Source organism: Eptatretus burgeri, chromosome 4 (genome assembly GCF_056783735.1).
Source record: "Eptatretus burgeri isolate ZD-2024b chromosome 4, Ebu_testis_v1, whole genome shotgun sequence".
NCBI classification, from domain to species: Eukaryota; Metazoa; Chordata; class Myxini; order Myxiniformes; family Myxinidae; genus Eptatretus; species Eptatretus burgeri.
The window spans coordinates 67720045-67740401 of record NC_140964.1 but is presented as its reverse complement, the minus strand read 5'-3'; the positions used below and the strand labels follow the sequence as shown (position 1 = coordinate 67740401).

Genomic DNA, 20357 nt, shown 5'->3' with positions numbered 1-20357 from the left:
GAAAGGTACTTTGGAGTGATGAGCCAAAGTTTTTGAAATACTTGGTACAAAGAGAAGGCAGTGTGTCAGGAGGGTTGGTGCGAAGTCCAGGGATATGTGTTACAGCTTATTGTGAAGTCTCTGTTCAAGTTTGGTGATGTATTCCTGCTGCTGGCATTGATGATTTGGTGAAAATTGAAGGAACAATGAATGCCGACAAGTACAAGCAGATCTTAATACACCAACATATCCCATCAGGAGGGAGGCTAAGTGGAGACAGCTCTGTTTTCCAGCATGCCAATGACCCCAAACTCACTGACAATGTTGTTAAAACATGTTTACAAAGAAAAGAAAAGCAGAGTCAAGAACTCTTCAACAATTGGAATGATCTCTACAAAGTCCTGACCTAACATCATGGAAACCGTCTTGGAATATTTTGACAGGTAGAAAAATGAAAATCAACCAAAATCCAAAGATGAATTATGGGAAACATTGCAGAATGCATGGAACAACCTACCAATGAAAATTGTCCAGAAAATGAAGGAAAGCATTCCAAATCAGATATCTGTTGTCTTGCTTGAAAAAGGTGGCCACACAAAATATTAATTTCATGCATTAATATTGTAAAATGTTGTTACCTGGAAAGTGGGGATCCATAGTCAGAATGTACTGAGACTATACTGTGGCCTGTGTGTTTTGCTTCGTTTAGATTTACATTTCTAACATGGGAATGTTAGGCTAAGTTGTATGTAATGTCAGCACTGATGGGGGAAGAGATGCAGTGAATGTCTTCTCTAGGATAGACAGGGTAAAGTGGAGAGGGTCAGGTGAGGAATTGTGCCCATAAAAATGTACAATGGAAACGCTTTGCACTTAATTAGACCGATTACGAACTGTTCAGCCATTGCGTTAGAAAGCCGTGGTGGTGAGGAGGGAAGCAGAGCAGGTATGGTGAATCTGCCAAGGGCATGGGGTGGACTGTCATAAGTAGCCTTTGGGTGCTGCAGGAAGGTTCTGGATGGATGGAGGGAGTGCAGGACAGACGCCATGGAAGAGTGTCTGCCCCATCCAGCTGGACCCCATCATATCGGAGGTTCGCAAACGCGATATGCCTCAGTGCCAGGACCTTGGGTCCCGTGAACAGCCGATAGGTACAATGTTAAATTGCATTCAATTGCCAATTCTTACCCTAACTTTCCATTCCCCAAGGTTATCCCAATTAAGCCGAATTTTTGCAGTTGAACGTGTGCGCGAAAGGTGGGACAACGTTTCTTTCTCCTATTAACTAAAATAGGGTTTATTTACAATGAAATATGGGGACAAGGGTAGATGAGACTATCAGTAAGTACCGAACAGATTTGGCAGTCAACAGACATAGATCGTGGTGAGGGGCACACGAGCTTATAAACATTGAAAATAAATAAAGCACGAAAACCTAACCCAAATATGGTATTGCATACTAGACTTGTACGAAGAAAGGCGAAGCTGGCGAAGAATTTCCAATTGTACAATGGCGGCCGGTGGAACGTGAGCACGTTCAGCGATGCGAAGGTGGTGGTGCACGAGTCACGTTCTAGATCGGGGCACCCAGCATGAAGAAGCTCTCCTTCTCCTTGGCAGATAGAGAGAATATGAAACAGATTCACCATACCTGCTCTGCTTTCCACCTCACTGCCATGGCTTGCTAAAAATGTCCGAACAGTTCGGAATTGGTTCATTGAAGTTCAAGGCTCTTCCATTTCACCTTTTTGTGGCAGCAAGTCCTGTCCCTGTCCGCTTTATGGGAAGGTTTCACACATACGACCTTAACCTGTCTTTCCTAACACTCGCTTACCTTAGACCTTACCCTTACACTCGCTGCCACCCCCCCCCACCCTTTCCCCTCCAACTCCTTTCAGTGCACATATTTCATTCATTTTAGCCGAAGATTCCTAAATTCCAAATGTAAATATAAACTACATGAAACACACAGGCCTTACTATAATGTTACTACATTCGAACTATGGATCCTCCTCCCCTTACTCCTAACAATATGATTCATTATTTTTCTTTATTTCATGAAACACCTTTTATTTATCAAAATTTGCCAATGTGACAATACAAATGTTTGCTTCATAGGTGGCTTTAGACACCTAAAGGTTCGATTGCTATTGATAAATCTGCATCCAGTGCTCTGGCCATGAAACCTGAGTGATTAAATTAATCAAAGAAAACATTGTCTTTCCTGCAAAAATCTTCAAAATACTGTTTGAGTCAGGTCGTTGAGCTCATTACTTTGGTGTGGTGCATTTTTTTATTTTTTTTATTTTTTTGCCATATCGTCATCTTTTTGTTATCTCCTATATTTCTTGAGATAACAGGTATGACACGTAAAATTGTTGTTGAATTTCGTTAATTTGTTGCTCGGCAGATTGGGATGCTAATTCGGTGGTGGTTGTACAATATACTTTTGTAGATGTCGATAATTGTAAAATTCTGAAATTATAAAATAATTTTATTCATTTTCTGCCTTTTGTCATGGATTTATCACAGACGTGGTGAAACCTGTCCCCTGCCTTAATATACCCCCTTCATGTAAATGAGTTGGTCTGTCTCTGGGGAGGGGGGAGGGTTATTGTATCATATTAACAAATCTACTTTTTGTAATGCCTGTTTTGGGATAAAACCTATGCTGAGAAATGATTGAATTTGCTTAATTTGGTTTAAAAATAACATTTTAACATGATCCAATCATGTTGACTGCATTGCTCTGTGTACTAACTGCACTTAAAATTCTCCTTTGTGTTTGATTTCTTTGCTAATTCATTTTGCTCTGGTGTGTTATGCAAGTGTTCCAATAGATTAACCCAATCTCCAGTTATTACTTGTAGAATATTGGATTATTGTTTGCTTTGGTTGCAACAACTGTCAATCTGGCTCCAGGGCTGCTCCAGGAAACTGAGAAGTTGGCTTGGGAGAAGCTCGAGGTACAGCGTCAGGCTGAGAAGGAGGTGGCGGAGCTGAGTAGTCGTGCCCGACGCCTTGAGGTAGCACTGGAGGAGCAACTGAGTTGCAACGAGGAGCTTGAGGAACAGCGGCGCGCCGAGGTCTCAGACTTGCAGCAACAGCTGACCTCGCTGGAGAAGCAGCTCAAGAAACATCGGCAGTTCATGGAGGTATGTGCGTACAGTGTTTTTTTGTTATCTCATGAAGGAGGTGGACTTTCAAGTTGGTCATGTCTGAAAATATGTTCCGTTAATAACCTTATGGGTGAAAAGAGCCTCACTTTTTGGGGGTAATTGTGATCTCACTATACATGGAGATTGGCCATGGCAAGCTTTTGCAGCAAGTTTGATTACACACACTTCACTCCAGGAACAAGCAACGGACCGTGAACATGAACGGGAAGAGTTCCAGCAGGAGATTGGAAAACTGGAGGAACAGCTGAAGGGGATGCAGCGTGCGCCCTCCAGTGGAAACCGCAACGATCGTGAGGTACGAGGCCTGCAGAGAGAAGGGAATGTCTGCGGAAACACCACCGTCACCGCACTATTGGTTCCTTTGCGCGGTGGTTTTTGCAATTTGCTCACCTGCTGATCGCCACAGCATGATCACTGCAGTGGTTTAAGCGACTCCAGTTTGAAAGTTTGTTTTACCTTTTCGATACAATTTGTGCATGACAGTTATGTTGCTGGTAACCTTTTTCCATCAATGGGCATCGTACTGTATCTCGTTTGTCTTCGTCAATTTAACATTCTTGCCGTGATTGCTAACGTGTTTCCCCTCGGCTTCCTTTGGTGTGTAGACAGAAGTTTTGCGCAACCAGGTATGAAAGAACGAAGGGTAAACCTCGCTGCTTTCGCTGAGGTCACGTGGGCTTTTTCTTTTCTTTTCACTGCACATGTGAACTGTTTTGCTCACTACACGGTGACCCCGCGAGCACTGGTATGCTTATGATTAGCCCCCACGAGCGATTTCTACTCATGATCAGCCAAAAGTAGCCTATTCCATCCTGGAAATGCTTCACTGCAACCGATTCTTCTGTTCTGTTGTGATCTTCATCAGTTTGCAAAATGATGTTTGTTTGCACACCAAGAGCATTAAAGCTGAATCTTCAGGGAACTGTTGTTGATCCTGATTGAAATTAATTGATCAAATTCAAAAATCCTTTTCCCGATCATCAAATTCTCTTCGTTTTTATTTTTTTTTAATATTTTTTTTTTCCCCAGTGTACGTGATTCTTGATGCTATGAGGATGTGTGAATGTCTCATTTCTCCATCGGGCCATTTTTTTTTTCTTGCCACCAAGCATTGCTCTTTCCTCACGTTTTCATTCACGCTTTGCAAGTCGTATATTCCTCTTGATTTGCCGCACCCTGCCCTGCGGGCCAGCACCTTCCGTGTGACACCAATGCAAGATACATCTCCGACAGGTGGAGCAGCTCCAGGAACAACTTCGTGAGCGTACTGATCGCTACAGTGAGCTGACACTGGTGCACAAGGATCTCGAAGAAGCACTTCAGCAGCGTGAGAATGAGGCATTGCACATGGAGCAGCGTCTGCAACAGCTGCAAAAGCAGCAGCAGCAGCAGCAGCAGCAGCAGTGGGCAAAACAGCAACAGCAGCCTTCTCTCAAGGAATTGTGCCAGGTTTTTGAGACCTCTGTGCCTCTTAGTCAATATTTCTCATACATATTTGTCCAATTAAGATTATATGTTTTAAACGAGTAGATTCAGGTCTCATTCAGTGGACATTTTTGCCAAAGATATCATGTGAATGGACAGAGAACAACATGCTGATGGCGTGAAGGGCATTGTGTGATGCAGGACTCGGTGCAATGCCAGGATCTTGCAGACACTGCAGAGTTGTCATTCAAATTCGATGAGCAGCAGGATGAGGTCTCCCACGATGATACGACCGGATCGGGCTTGGAGCAGCAGCTTCAACAAGAACGCGAGGCCCTTGAGCGTAAAGACAAGGAGGTGTTTTAAGTTTTGATTGCATATGGTCATTACTCAACCCAACTTAATTGTCCACATAGTGTTATTGTCCATCCATGTTTTTGGCGATTGTTGAGATTGCGGTGAAAGGGAGATCTCTTTGGAACACTTTTGAGGTTATGCTGTTGCACCGAGATGTCTGATACCGCTTCGGATAAAAGGAGATTTAGTACTTCTACTTTCTTTTGTTTGAGGATAGAACGAGGATCGTTTTTTGGTTGTGTTCTCGTTGCCTCAGATCTTGTATTTAGAGGAGCAACTTGAGCAGTTTCGTGAAGAGCTTCTCAACAAGGCTGCTGAAGTTGAGCAGCTACACATGCAACTTGAGGTGCAGCACACAGAGGCGGCAGCACGAGTTGCGGAACTGCAAGAGCTTGGAGCGCACGAGGAGGTGATTAGCTTGTCCTTATCACTGACTTTCGTTAGGCCTTGCATTTGCTCCATTCACCGTTTTAACCGAAGTCATGAAGTTAACTAGAAGGGCACTCGGTCGAGCGCATACCTCCGGCACATATTACCTGATCCACGAGAATATATTGGGCCCAATACATTTTTGAGATATCATACTATATTTCGTTTTTGGCCCCATCAATGGTGAAGAATCACTATAAAAATTAAATAATTTAATAAAAATTAATAATAAAGTATCCAGATCTGGATTCGGATCTTCACCAAAATCGAATCAATTTGTTGTGGTCACACACACCCAACCTGTGCACCAAGTTTCATCCGAATCCATCCACAACTTTTTGACATATCGTGCTATATATCATTTTTGGCCCTATCTCTCAATGGTGAAGAATCACTTTAAAATTCGAGTGGTCCGATCCGGATCTGGATCTTCAAAAAAATTGAATTAATTCTTCCTTGTCACACCCAACATGTCCAAATTTCGACCGAATCCGTCCACAACTTTTTGAGATATTGTGCTATATATAGTTTTTGGCCCTATCTCTCAATGGTGAAGAATCACTTTAAAAAAATTAGTCAGATCCGGATCCGGATCTTCACCAAAATCTAATCAGTTCATCCTTGTCACACACCGAACCTGTCCACAAAATTTCATCTGGATCCGTGCACAACTTTTTGAGAATCCTGCACACAAACAGGCAGAGAGGGGTGAAAACATAACCTCTTTCACCTTCGGTGGCACAGATAATTATAAGCAGGGTATAATGAGTTTCCCAAATTTTTTGCACTTTCTTCCATATGGTGTGACTTTTTGATTCCCTTGGTTGAACCAGGCTCAACAAGGCGCAGACACCCCAGCGCAGCAGAAGAGTATGGTGGATTCAGAGCAGCAACAACCCGAAAGGTTACAGGAGGAGCCTTCTGATTTGGATGAAGAAAAGGTGAGTTGATGTTTTGATCCATAAGAGCATAGGAGTCTGTTTGGTTTGTTGTGCCTGATTCGTGATTGTTTCTGCAGGAGCTGCTTGAAGCAAAAGAGGAAGTAATTGAGGGACTGCAGAGCCAGGTTGAGCGTTTAAAGGATGATCAGGAGCAGCTGCGGCACGAACAGGCCGAGGAAGTAGAGCAGCTGCACGAGGTGATTGCAAAGCTGCAACGCGAGTTTGTGCATGATCGAGGGGATGGTGACACAACGATGACACTGATGCTCGAAGATGTCGGGAATGAGGACATTGAGCACTCGAAGCCTTTTCAGGATGGGACTTGGCTTAGTCAAGAACTGCAGTGTCTGAAAGACCAGAATCGGGATCTGCAGGAAAAGTGTCTGGCTTTGCAAGAAACTGTGATCGCAAAGGAAGCTGAGGCCGAGTCGTTGCAATCTCTGGATTCAGAATTTGGGAGCAAGACAAATGAAGATCCGGAGTCTATGCAGGAAAGGAGGACTGAGAAAGAAGAATTTTTATCACAGAAGTTGGGTGCACTGCAAAGGGAACATGAGGCGCTGGTTGAGGCCCAAGCAGCAAAATGCCAGGAGTTGGAAAAGGCCTGGGATCGTGCTGGAGAGCTCAAAAGAGAACTTGAACTTCAGGCTGAGGAAGTAAAATCAGGGCGCAGGGAGTGCAGCACTTTTGAAGAGCAACTGGTAAGGTTAAATTCCAGGAGCATATTTTGTCATTGTATTTAATGCTTGTGACTTGTTTTGTTTTTACTTCATTTCTAAAACGGACATTGTTTGGCGGAGGAAATATGCAGAATCGTGGCTGGGGGTGAAGTACCAATTCAAATGCCCACTTCCTGTGACTCAGCTTCCTTGTATATACACTTTAAAGGTGATGCTAGCAGGTTGTGGTGTGTCTGCATTTGACAGGCTTGTGCAAGCAGTGAATTGGCAGCTGCAAAGCAAGCACGACATGACAATGAATCTCGACTGGCTTTGCTGTGCTCAGAAACTGTAGCAAAGCAACAGGAACTGGACCTCCAGGCTGAGAAATTTACCAATTTACAGGAAGCTTTGCAGGTGCTTGTTGTTGTTGTTGTTGTTGTTGTTGTTGGGAGTGCTTGTGAAAGTACCTTGTGGTCTTGTAGGTTGCATTTTTCATCCCATCTGTCATCCTGTCCCTTCTCGCCTGCAACCCTTTGATTGGCACTATATGCCCTGACATGATGCGACTCTCAAAATACAAATGCAAGAGCTCTGAAACTCTAAATTTACATTTTCTGAAAAACTCCCTCAAGATGTGAATTTGTTCTAGTTAATGCCACAATTAGCAACAAAAACCCCTCATTGTCACACAGCATTGTCATTTATCGATTCAAAACATCAAATATTTAAATATATGTATATATATATATATATATATATATATATATATATATATATATATATATATATATATATATATATATATATATATATATATATATACAGTGGGGAGAACAAGTATTTGACACACTGCCGATTTTGCAGGTTTTCCCACTTACAAAGCACGGAGAGGTCTGTAATTTTTATCATAGGTACACTTCAACTGTGAAAGACGTAATCTAAAATAAAAATTCTGAAAATCACATTGTATGATTTTAAAATAATTAATTTGCATTTTATTGCATGAAATAAGTATTTCATACATCAGAAAAACAGAACTTAATATTTGGTACAGAAACCTTTGTTTGCAATTACAGACATCAGAGTTTCCTGTAGTTCTTAACCAGGTTTGCACAGACTGCAGCAGGGATTTTGGCCCACTCCTCCATACAGATCTTCTCCAGATCCTTCAGGTTTCGGGGCTGTCGCTGGGCAACACAGACTTTCAGCTCCCTCCAAAGATTTTCTATTGGGTTCAGGTCTGGAGACTGGCGAGGCCACTCCAGGACCTTGAGATGCTTCTTACGGAGCCACTCCTTAGTTGCCCTGGCTGTGTGTTTCGGGTCCTTGTCATGCTGGAAGACCCAGCCACGCCCCATCTTCAATGCTCTTGTTGAGGGAAGGAGGTTGTTGGCCAAGATCTCACGATACATGGCCCCATCCATCCTCCCCTCAAGACGATGCAGTCGTCCTGTCCCCTTTGCAGAAAAGCATCCCCAAAGAATGATGTTTCCACCACCATGCTTCACAGTTGGGATGGTGTTCTTGGGGTTGTACTCATCCTTCTTCTTCCTCCAAACACGGCGAGTGGAGTTTAAACCAAAAAGCTCTATTTTGGTCTCATCAGACCACATGACCTTCTCCCATTCCTCCTCTGGATCATCCAGATGGTCATTGGCAAACTTCAGACGGGCCTGGACATGCGCTGGCTTGAGCAGAGGGACCTTGCGTGTGCTGCAGGATTTTAATCCATGACGGCGTAGTGTGTTACTTATGGTTTTCTTTGATACTGTGGTCCCAGCTCTCTTCAGGTCATTGAGCAGGTCCTGCCATGTAGTTCTGGGCTGATCCCTCACCTTTCTCATGATCATTGAGGCTCCACAAGGTGAGATCTTGCATGGAGCCCCAGACCGAGGGAGATTGACTGTTATCTTGAACTTCTTCCATTTTCTAATAATTGCGCCAACAGTTGTTGCCTTCTCACCAAGCTGCTTGCCTATTGTCCTGTAGCCCATCCCAGCCTTGTGCAAGTCTACAATTTTGTCTCTGATGTCCTGAGACAGCTCTCTGGTCTTGCCCATTTTGGTGAGGTTGGAGTCTGATTGATTGAGTGTGGACAGCTGTCTTTTATGCAGATAACGAGTTCAAACAGGTGCAGTTAATACAGGTTATGAGTGGAGAATGGGAGGGCTTCTTAAAGACAAAACTAACAGGTCTGTGAGAGCCGGAATTCTTACTGGTTGGTTGGTGATCAAATACTTATTTCATGCAATAAAATGAAAATTAATTAATCATACAATGTGATTTTCAGAATTTTTGTTTTAGATTCCGTCTTTCACAGTTGAAGTGTACCTATGATAAAAATTACAGACCTCTACGTGCTTTGTAAGTGGGAAAACCTGCAAAATCGGCAGTGTATCAAATACTTGTTCTCCCCACTGCATATATATATATATATATATATATATATATATATATATATATATATATATATATATATATATATATATATATATATATATATATATATATATATATATATATATATATATATATATATATATATATATATATATATATATATATATATATATATATATATATACACACACACACTCCACTCGTGCACTCAGCGTCTCCCCTGTGATTAGTTTTGCATAGATATCTTTACAGGCAAGATAACACAACGATGGTTGTAGATTTGGTTCCACCTCCCCCCAACCATCCCACGTCCTGCCTTCATCAAACAAAACCCGTTTTCGTTCTCGATAATCTGTCATGTCCATCAGTGTATCATTGGCTGTTGGTGGTGGTGGCTGTTGTGAATCACAGCCATAACAGTGAAATTATTTGCCTTCACACACTATCTCGACTGTCAACTTGTTTCCCAGAGATTGATATTGCTAACTGAAACAGAGGATGAAATAACCGCAATTGTGGTGTACTGGACGATTACATCCACCCAAATCTATTAAATGCATTGTCCCTCATGCTTTATCGTAAGTATGGTACATCTTTACCTACAAGTACTGGAGGTTCCAGGTAATGAAGGGGTTTTTTTTTTTTTTTTTTTTTTTTTTTTTTTTTTTTTTTTTTTTCCTTTGAAATGTTTGACAAGCTCTTTGTTTTGTGACGATTGGTAATGCAGGAGCATGACACCGTGGAGCAGAAACTGCGTGAGCAACTTGCGAAGCTGGAGGCTGAGCTGGAGAAACAAACGAAGTTTTTGACAAAAGGAGTTACTGGAGCTTGGGATCTGCAGGCCGATGTTGGGGAGGGAAGCAATGAAGATATCCTTCCAGAAAGTCGAGGTCCAGTTTATGCTCCACACTGTGAGGATATGATGAGCTTGTCTCGTGATGTGGAGTCCCTCAGTGTGAGCGATATCTCATTCGACAACTCCGACAAGGTACGTACTATGATAAAGCATCTCGCTAAGCTATATACAGTCTTTGATGGCTCCATGAATGCTGGAAGTAGTCGAGAAAAATATACCTTGTAGATGTATTCCCACCCCGCCCTCCCACATTATTTATTCTATTCATATTATTCCCTGCAAAATATTTCACTCTGCGGCATCTCATCATTGTATTTAGGAGCATAAAGAGCTTGGAGTCCCGACACCATTGGAGCGCACGAGGCAATTGGCTCCCAGCCTTACTCCTCCTCAGTTGGAACCATCCTTTTCACCACTGCTCGACTCAGCATTGGACAGTTGTAGTGGTGAGGTTTGGAGTGATGATGTCGTTGACAGGATGTTTATCTCGCCAGCTAATTTTCAAGACCTTGTATTTCCTTCGATAACTTGGCCCCTTGGCATGTGCTTGTCTTTTCCTGTGCCCTCTGCAGGGTCTGAACTGGGCCGGCAGCTTGAGAGGGAGCTTGCAGAGGCTGATCGCTTCGACAGCCGTATTGTGGGGCACTTGCGGCAGTGGCAGCCAGAGGGTACAGAACCACTGGCAGGTGGTGATCAAGCCAACCTCATATCACGACCCCTTCAGGTAAATTTGGACTTCATAGTGACTGTTTTTCTTTTTTGTTGTTTTGTTAATATATATATATATATTTTTCGTGATGTTAAATTTTATATGTTGGATATGTAATGTAATTGTCTCTGAAGGTGGAGGTTATGTTTTTACCCCTGTCTGTCTATGAGCAGGACATCTCAAATTTGGGGGACAGGTTTGGTGTGTGACAAGGAATAATTGTTTCAACTTTGATGAAGATCCATATCCGGATACTCTAATTTTTAAAGTGATCCTTCACCATTGAGTGATTATGGCCAAAAACGATATATAGCGCGATATCTTAAAAAGTTATGGATGGATTATGACAAACCTTAGTGGATGAGTTGGGTATGCGACAAGAACAAGCCGATTAGATTTTGGTTGAGGTCCGGATGCAGATCTGTCCTATCGGTGTGATCCTCAACGTAAAGTCGTAAACTGTTCAACTTGGGGGAGGTATGTGCTCCACCGAGTGCTGTTCTCGTTGTCTTGTTTTGAACATCCTTGATCAAGTTGTTCAAGGAGTGGGTAACATTGAGTGTTCAAAGAGGAAGGTTATCCCATTTTGTTTACTGAGCCAGTACTGGATTTTGATTAATGGAAAAAAAACGTTTTTAGTTTGAAGCAAAAGAGGAAGAAATTGAGTGCAAACACTCTTTGCAGACACTGCTGGAGCGTGTCCATGGCGAGGGTCTGCACCTGCTTGCTCTCTCAGAGCAGCCACCAGCATCGACGGGTGTCGTTCCTGGAGAGAGAATGGAACCCTGGCACAAAGAGCGAACTGCACTGTTGACTACCATTTCTGCACTTAGGGAACTGCTTCAAAAGCTGTCAGACAAATCTGTGAGTATTCGGACCTTTGTTATTGTTTCCAGGTTTGTTTGGGTCTTGAAATGCTGTGGGTTTTTAACAAGTGCAACAACCCTTTGTTGTGTTCCTGACAGCATACCAGCCCTGGCGATTGGCGTGCAGATCTTGTGCGAGCTGTTGTGGATGTTCTTGGTAAGGAACGGACAATGCTGCTCACGACCCTTATGCAGCATCCTGCGAAATTCACCCACAGACACAGCGAGGTGCTGGAGGAAATAAGCAATCTGGTATGATGGCCTGTTTTTTTCATTCATATCTTTAAGTGTGTGTTTGTGTTACATACACATACCTTGTGTGTGGGTATCACTTGTTGGATTTGGAGTCAGAAGCTCTGCAAAAATATCCAACAGTGTGCACACTCGAGTGTCTGAGAGGGAGATTTTATTTGCTCGCTGTTTAAAAGGGTCAAAGTTTCCCCTGAATGGCTGCAGGAAATGTTGAACCACCCCCCCCCCCCCCATGTGTAACTGCAGGAGGCATTAGAACATAAAGCTTTGGAGCACTTGGCAGATACGGAGCGTATGAGCTTGCTGGAGGAGCTGCAGGCATTGCAAGGACTCCATGAGAATGCCTCGCATGGTTCAGAGCATAAAGGTGGGCAATGCTTCTGTGCCAAATTGTATAACCATACGGTGTGGATGGTTGGCTTGAACCTGTCCTGATATTTTTTTAAACCAGGTTAACGCTCATAAAAGAGTAAATAACATTGAAGAGGGTTTATTGTTGGGTATTTGTCGATGGACATTTTGAAATGCTGGAGTGAAGTGTGACTTGGTAAGTATAACAAAGGCAGCATAACAGGTGTTTAAAAGTAAATAAGTTACATGAGAGAGACATCAGCGACGAGAATTTGTTAACAACGGATAGTGGATAATGGACAAATGAATGCAGTATAATACATACATGGGAAGTCAACATGGGATCCTGACTTCATGTGAGCTAAATGCTTATATGGGAATGTCAAACAGTCGAACCCATGGTCAGTCATCTTGTTGGAATTTGAAGATAAAAAAATTCTGTATTTTTTGATCATCTTGCTTTCTCTTTCCAGTGTCTGAGGTGTACAGTGGAGTTGGAGCTGGGCTTTGTGGTACATGTGAGAGCACAAATAATCTGCTGGAGAAAGAGAGGCAGGAGTCAGGGTGGTTGCGTGCACAGCTGGACCCAGCCTTAAGAGACATGCGAGAACTGGAGGTCACAGTGAACTCTTTGCGGTACGCATTTTCTCAGAGAAATGGTACACACAGAGATGTGTGTGGATTTGCAGTACACAGAGATGTGTGTGGAATAATTGAAGTCATACTCTTATCTCTTACTTTCATCCACGAGTGCGGGCCCATAGGTGTGGGCCCGGAGGTGCGTGCCAGTATGTGCAGCTTCGTTCCTTCGCTCTCGTAAACGACGACAGGATTGGGACCAACTGTATCATAAATGGCCATAACTTGGGAAACACCTGGGAAACATACTGAGGTCCCCAGCGGCAATTGTGACGTCATATCAAACGAAAAAAAAGAAGAATTGTGACACCTCCCCTCTCTCGCCCCCTCTCTCTCCCCTCCCTCTTGCCCCCCTCCTCTCTCCCCCCTAGTCTCACCCCTGCTCTCTCACCCCTCCTCTCTCACCCCTCTCCCTCGCCTCCACTCTCACCCCTCTCCCCTCCTCTCTCGCCCCTCTCCCTCGCCTCCACTCTCACCCCCTTCTCCCCTCCTCTCTCCCCCCTCCTATCTCCCCCTCCCTCTCGCCTCCACTCTCATCCCCCTCTCCCCTCCTCTCTCGCCCCTCTCACCCCCACTCTCACCCCCCCTCTCCCGTCCCCCTCTTTCACCCCTCCTCTCACCTCCTCTCTTGAATTGTGATGCCCCTCTCCCTCCCCTCTCTCGCCCCCTCTCTCGCTCCCCTCTCTTGCCCCTCTTTAAAAAACAAAAAATAAATAAATCAATAAACGTGAATTGTGACGTCATTCGTGATGTCATGGCACCGTGTCCTGTCATTGGTTGACAGATAAATGGCCGTAACTTGGGAACCGCTTGTCCGATTAATATCAAACCTTGAAAAGGCACATACTCAGGTCCCCAGCGTCGATTGTGATGTCATACCAAACGAAGAAGAAGAATTGTGACGTCAATCGTGGGGGACAAAAATAAATAAATATTAATTGTGACGTCATTCGTGACGTCAGAACACCATGTCTTGTCATTGGTTGACAGATAAATGGCCGTAACTTGGGAACCGCTTGTCCCCCCCCCTCTCTCGCCCCTCCTCTCTCCCCTCTCTCTTCCCCCCTCTCTCGCCCCCTCTCTTCCCCCTATTCCCCCTCCTCCCTCCCCCTCCTTTCTCCCCCCTCCTCTCTCACCCCTCTCTCTGTAAATGTATTCACAAAAAACAAATAAATAATTAAACATTAATTGTGATGTCATAGCACTGTGTCCTGTCATTGGTTTGGTAAATAAATGGCCATAACTTGGGCACCGCTTGTCCGATTAATATCAAACCTTGAAAAGGCACACACTCAGGTCCCCAGCGTCAATTGTGACATCATACCAAATGAAGAAGAAGAATTGTGACGTCAATCGTGGGGGAAAAAATAAATAAATATTAATTGTGACGTCATTCGTGATGTCATAGCACCGTGTCTTGTCATTGGTCGACAGATAAATGGCCGTAACTTGGGAACTGCTCGTCCGATTGATATCAAACCTCAAAAAGGCACATCCGCGGGTCCCCAGCAATATTCCTGGCAAGTTTCAATCGGATCGGACCGGCGGTCGTCGAGAAACGGCGGTCACATACAGACACACACACACACACACACACACACACACACACACACACACACACACACACACACACACACACATTGCTGGAATTATAGATAGATGATGCAATGATCATAAGACAGATTGTCATGATGATATTGTTTTCTTTTTCTTGTTGTTATTTTGTCACAGGACAGAACTTAACTTGAAGGTGAGACAACTGGATGATTCTCTGAATAATGAAAAGAAAGTTACTTTGGAATTGAATAGAGTTTTGGGCACATCAACTGAAGAACGAAGGATGCTTGAGGTACATCACATAGGAAGCAATATTGTATTTCATATGTTGTGGAAATCAACAGCCACACTGCTTCATATCATAGTTGTAATATTATTGCTTTTGACTATTGTATTATAAAGAAGTCCTTTGTATGCTTTCTGTTCTTCAGTATATCGTGCCATGGCTCTTACAAACGTTTCTCTTTGCCTTGCATTGCTGTTGTTTGCCTGTTCAGCAAGAGCTGGAGGAAGAAAGAAGTCTGCGACAGGAGTTTAAAGAGGCCCTGGAGAGACGAGACCGAGATGCAAAGACTCAAGACCAGCAACCACAACAGGATGTGCATTACGTAGACCGGGTGTTAAGCACTTCATCGAAAGGAACGGCCGATATGGAACAGCGATATGAAGTGTCTAGTTCCCGGTCAGGACAAGAGGAGCGCTTGCTCAGGCAAGAGGAGGCCTTGAAGGAAGCACTGCACCGAACGGATGAAGAGCGATTGCAAAACCTTGAAGAATTACAGCTAAAGTGTGTAGAAAACCAGCACCTGCACGGCTCCATGCAAGTCCTACAAACTCAGATAGTGGAGGGACAAAGGCAACTGGAGGTGGCACAGAAAGATGTGCACAGGTTGCAAGGCGAAGTGGACAGGCTGCAGGATGCTGTGAATACTGGGGCAGTTCATGTCATAGAGAGGGAGCATGAAAAAGAGCTACTCAAGCAGCAGTGGGATGAGCTGGAGAGGGTTCGACAAAATGTGGTTGGTCTCTCGCCAATGTGAATATTGTTGTTGGGAGTTATAAGTGTGAACCTCTGACATTTTGTACTATTTGAAATGTACCATATATGTGATTGTTTCAAATGTTAACATCAGGAAGTGCATGCATTGCACTTGTATACTCCCCCCCCCTCACCCTCCTCCGGACCATAGCAACGTGATCTGGAATCTGCCCTCCTTGAGAAACAGCAAAGAGATGCAAATCTTCATGAGCAGACTTTTGATCCAAGCTCACCCCGTGATGTCTACAATACTCAGGACCTACGCATTGAAAGGTTTCAGCTTGAGACCATCCGGCAACAGTTGGTGCTGTTTGCCTCTCGCATATGGGATCTGAAATGCTGCATAGCACACAGGTAGATCCGACAATCCAATCTATTTCCTTTTCCTCCTCATTACTTCTTTCTTTCCTTCATGCTATACAAATTGCTTCTCAATGCTAACCCCATTTTAAAATGCTTCATGTCACTTTACTGTCCTTTCAAAATGTCTCTTGCCTTGACAGTATATTTTTCCCACATTTTATGTTCCCTTTCTGGCTATCTTGCAAACCTGCTCCCCGTGTCCTACCATTGCGATGCTCAAGTGATACTTCCCTTCATGCTTTCCAGAACTTTTCCTTTCAACCTGGTTCCGAAGTTCACGTGTCCTGCCGCCCCAACCCCCACGCTCCCTGCCGCCCCAACCCCCACGCTTCCTGCCGCCCCAACCTCCACGCTCACTGTCGCCCCAACCTCCATGCTCCCTGTCGCCCCAACCACCACGTGCCCTGCCGCCCCAACCACCACGTGTCCAGCCGCCCCAACCATGTGCCCTGCCACCCCAACCTCCACACTCCCTGCCGTCCCAACTTCCACGTGCCCTGCCGCCCCAACCTCCACGTGCCCTGCCGCCCCAACCTCCACGTGCCCTGCCGCCCCAACCTCCACGTGCCCTGCCGCCCCAATCTCCACGTGCCCTGCCGCCCCAACCTCCACGTGCCCTGCCGTCCCAACTTCCACGTGCCCTGCCCCCCCAACTTCCACGTGCCCTGCCGCCCCAACCTCCACGTGCCCTGCCGCCGCAACCTCCACGTGCCCTGCCGCCCCAACTTCCACGTGTCCTGCCGCCCCAACTTCCACGTGTCCTGCCGCCCCAACTTCCACGTGCCCTGCCGCCCCAACTTCCACGTGCCCTGCCGCCCCACCCTCCACGTGCCCTGCCGTCCCAACTTCCACGTGCCCTGCCGCCCCAACTTCCACGTGCCCTGCCGCCCCAACTTCCACGTGTCCTGCCGCCCCAACTTCCACGCTCCCTGCCGCCCCACCCCCCACGCTTCCTGCAGCCCCAACCTCCACACTCACTGTCGCCCCAACCTCCACGCTCCCTGTCGCCCCAACCACCACGTGCCCTGCCGCCCCAACCACCACGTGTCCAGCCGCCCCAACCATGTGCCCTGCCACCCCAACCTCCACACTCCCTGCCGTCCCAACTTCCACGTGCCCTGCCGCCCCAACCTCCACGTGCCCTGCCGCCCCAACCTCCACGTGCCCTGCCGCCCCAACCTCCACGTGCCCTGCCGCCCCAACCTCCACGTGCCCTGCCGTCCCAACCTCCACGTGCCCTGCCGCCCCAACTTCCACGTGCCCTGCCGCCCCAACTTCCACGTGTCCTGCCGCCCCAACTTCCACGTGTCCTGCCGCCCCAACTTCCACGTGTCCTGCCGCCCCAACTTCCACGTGTCCTGCCGCCCCAACTTCCACGTGCCCTGCCGCCCCAACTTCCACGTGCCCTGCCGCCCCAACTTCCACGTGCCCTGCCGCCCCAACTTCCACGTGCCCTGCCGCCCCAACTTCCACGTGCCCTGCCGCCCCAATCACCACGTGCCCTGCCGCAATATCTTGGATCCAGTCTTGTTCCTCATATGGATAAATGGTTTCGCTAATGCTCTGCAAAACCTCTTCCCTTTTGCACATGAGTACATGTGTCGTATATTATCCCTATGCTGGAACCAATGCATCACTCTCTGTTAATCTGGAATTGATTTGATGCTGATCTGATTAATGGAGCATGTTCATACCTGCTAAATCTGTCTCACCCTGTTACCTGCTACTGTATAAGGATCATCAAACTAACCCACCTATCTCTTTCCATCATCAGCCACTGAAAGAGGTTCAGTCTCTTGAACATCTCGACCAAGACCTCTCCTGGGCTAAACGCATCATAAAGCTAGCCTCTAAAGCTCGCTGCAGACTGGGCATCCTGCGTCGTTCTAAGTCATTCCTTGAAAACTCAGAATTACTAAAAATCCTTTGCGTGTAGATCAGTGGAGTACTACTCTTCCCTCTGTCTCCTGTTGAATCAAAATCTCTCAACATTATTGGAACCTTCTGCATTGAAGCCGTTGTACAAGTTCTGTTTCTCTGACATCACAGACTGCTTCATGGGCTGGTTTTTTTTTTTTGGTTTTTTTTAAAGGGGCTTTGGAACCTCTCCCTGGTCTAACTGCCTTTGCTCCGTCAGCCCTCAGACACATCCTTGTAACTCTAGCATGCACATGTTCTTCCAGTGATGTCCTCCCCATTAAAATCCGGAAATTCAGATTCGCTGCACACCTCAACTCTCTTGTTCCTCTTTCGTCAAGGTTGTGCTGGTCAATCATATGCTTTCCTCTCGGCTTCAACCATACAGTGCACTGCTATCCTTTCTACCCCCAAAAGCTGTGACTCACCAAACTCTTTCTTCCCCTCCCCTCTTTTTTGGCCTTTATTTCTTTGCTCGTTGTGTAGAAATGTGGTCCCACTGCCCCACTGTTCGATCATTGTCTTTCTACCCTCAATCACTTCACTCTCCCATTCGCCTCGATCTTATGTCATCGTTGTAATGTCGTGTCAGAGGTGCGAGCAGGCAGACACGAGCCGGAGGATAGCACAACTCCGCTTTATTGCCTCGAGCGAGAGGGTGGGCGTACAATGCCCGTAACTCCCGCTTTATTACGTACTCGATGCACTCGACAGACACACGACCTACAGGACACTGCTAATGACAGCACATGCTGCTCCTGACGCTACTGGTGCTACAAGTCCCGAGTGGGCGAGTCGTGACATATGAACCCACAACCACGCGACCACCACCAACCGTGACTCGGGGCTCCGCCCATACAGTACACGCTCCGCCCATACACGACACTCCTCCCCCCTAAAAGCATGATTATAAAATGACAATAATCAAAAATCATTGGCACTACAACACAGAAAGCAACCAGAGCCAAAATGGCATTTAGCAAACGCACTGGCACCATGAAACAAAAAAAAGCAACCGGTGAAAAAGAAAAAACACTATGACAATATGACACAAACAAGCAAAGAGGAACAAAATGACATCAATCATGGAAAATCTCCCAAGTACCACAGCACCTCGATGTAACCCTGGGGTGAAGGTCGACTGTGAATCAAACCCAGATGAGACGGCACAAAAGAAAACGTGCTTCATCTGCACAACCTGTCACAATAATGCCGTCGTTATAATCTGGCCCATAATTCAGCCCTCTGTCCCCATCACAACATATATCGTGTTGATGCGAGTGAGTTGAATCCCAAAGCAGTGGACTGTAGAAGCGCCCCCAGGCGGCCCATGCTTACACGCCTCCCGGTGAGGTCGAGGTGACATGATTAGACAAACCTCCCGTGCCCCCGGCCGACAAGCTTGCTCGTCCCCCACGGACAGAAACAGGTAAACACGCTGAGTCCGCCAGACATGAGGGCGCCGTCGCTGGCGGGAGCAGCGGGGAGGGCAGCCTTGGGAAGATAACACCCGGCCCCCGCGAGAGTAACGGGAGGGTGACGCTGAACAGCGAACCTGCCCCGGCTCCCCACCATCGACTCAAACCAGCCAATTAGCCGGCTCTATTAGCAGCCATTCTACATCAAAACTGCGCATCAGCCCGGGCACAACACCGCCCCTACCACCGACCCCTTTGGACGCAGCAACTCCAGCCGAGACTTCAACGCACGTCCATACAGACGAACAGCGTTGACTGGATACATATCAGGGTCAAACACCAGCAAAAACATTGTCTGCGCCAAAGCAAACTCCTCTGCACGTACAGCGCGTTCCCACAGTATAATTCTAACACATGAGGGGGCAGCGAACCGCAGACTGTCATCGAAGCCGGAGATCTGAAAGACCTCTTTATTCGCAACGATCGTCCGCGAGCTCTTCACATCAAAGAAAGCATTGATCCCAATCAAACACATTATGCTCACACGCGGACTGTCGGCATGTGCGTTTATAACGCCAAGCTGAATCACTCGTGCTGCGAGAATTAAACGCACAACAATTAACAAATCATGAACCACGCTGCGCGCACGCCTCTTGGTTGTCACGACGTTGAGGCGACTTGCGTACCGGTCCCCATCTGAACGTCGAAGAGGACACCGTCGATGGTCGTGTTCCGCGAACTTCTTGAATGCGACCGGCTCGCTCCAATCCCCCGTTGAAATCGCCTGAACGACACGGGTGTGCACTGTATCATGAGCGCAGCGCAAGCGCGAGAGTCCGTTGCAGCTGGTATGACCCCTGTTGCTCCAGAACCGCATATCGTAGTTGCAGGAAGCAATGAACGGAAACCCATGTTGCATCATCGCGGCTCCTGCCGCCGGGACCTCGCCATCGGGTCTCGAGGGAGGCCCGGGCCCAAACGGAGGTACGGGCCCCGAAGGAGACACAGGTGCACCTGG

At 46.3% G+C, this 20357-nt stretch overlaps 1 protein-coding gene across 6 annotated transcripts in view; it reads left to right on the top strand.

The window, feature by feature from the left end:
- Positions 1 to 20357, top strand: part of AKAP9 (A-kinase anchoring protein 9) — a 172142-nt gene that overhangs the window by 128040 nt on the left and 23745 nt on the right. For 5 of the 6 annotated variants that reach the window (XM_085878544.1, XM_085878542.1, XM_085878539.1 and 2 more), the window contains 19 exons: positions 2902 to 3134; positions 3334 to 3453; positions 3764 to 3784; positions 4392 to 4607; positions 4785 to 4940; positions 5197 to 5349; positions 6203 to 6310; positions 6388 to 7011; positions 7237 to 7386; positions 10100 to 10360; positions 10548 to 10674; positions 10801 to 10952; positions 11622 to 11801; positions 11903 to 12055; positions 12302 to 12422; positions 12880 to 13042; positions 14777 to 14894; positions 15100 to 15621; positions 15793 to 15995. In XM_085878544.1, the coding sequence (XP_085734670.1) occupies positions 2902 to 3134; positions 3334 to 3453; positions 3764 to 3784; positions 4392 to 4607; positions 4785 to 4940; positions 5197 to 5349; positions 6203 to 6310; positions 6388 to 7011; positions 7237 to 7386; positions 10100 to 10360; positions 10548 to 10674; positions 10801 to 10952; positions 11622 to 11801; positions 11903 to 12055; positions 12302 to 12422; positions 12880 to 13042; positions 14777 to 14894; positions 15100 to 15621; positions 15793 to 15995 (3781 nt within the window). The remainder of the gene's footprint in view (positions 1 to 2901; positions 3135 to 3333; positions 3454 to 3763; positions 3785 to 4391; positions 4608 to 4784; positions 4941 to 5196; positions 5350 to 6202; positions 6311 to 6387; positions 7012 to 7236; positions 7387 to 10099; positions 10361 to 10547; positions 10675 to 10800; positions 10953 to 11621; positions 11802 to 11902; positions 12056 to 12301; positions 12423 to 12879; positions 13043 to 14776; positions 14895 to 15099; positions 15622 to 15792; positions 15996 to 20357) is intronic. The other variant, XM_085878540.1, reaches the window with a different exon arrangement.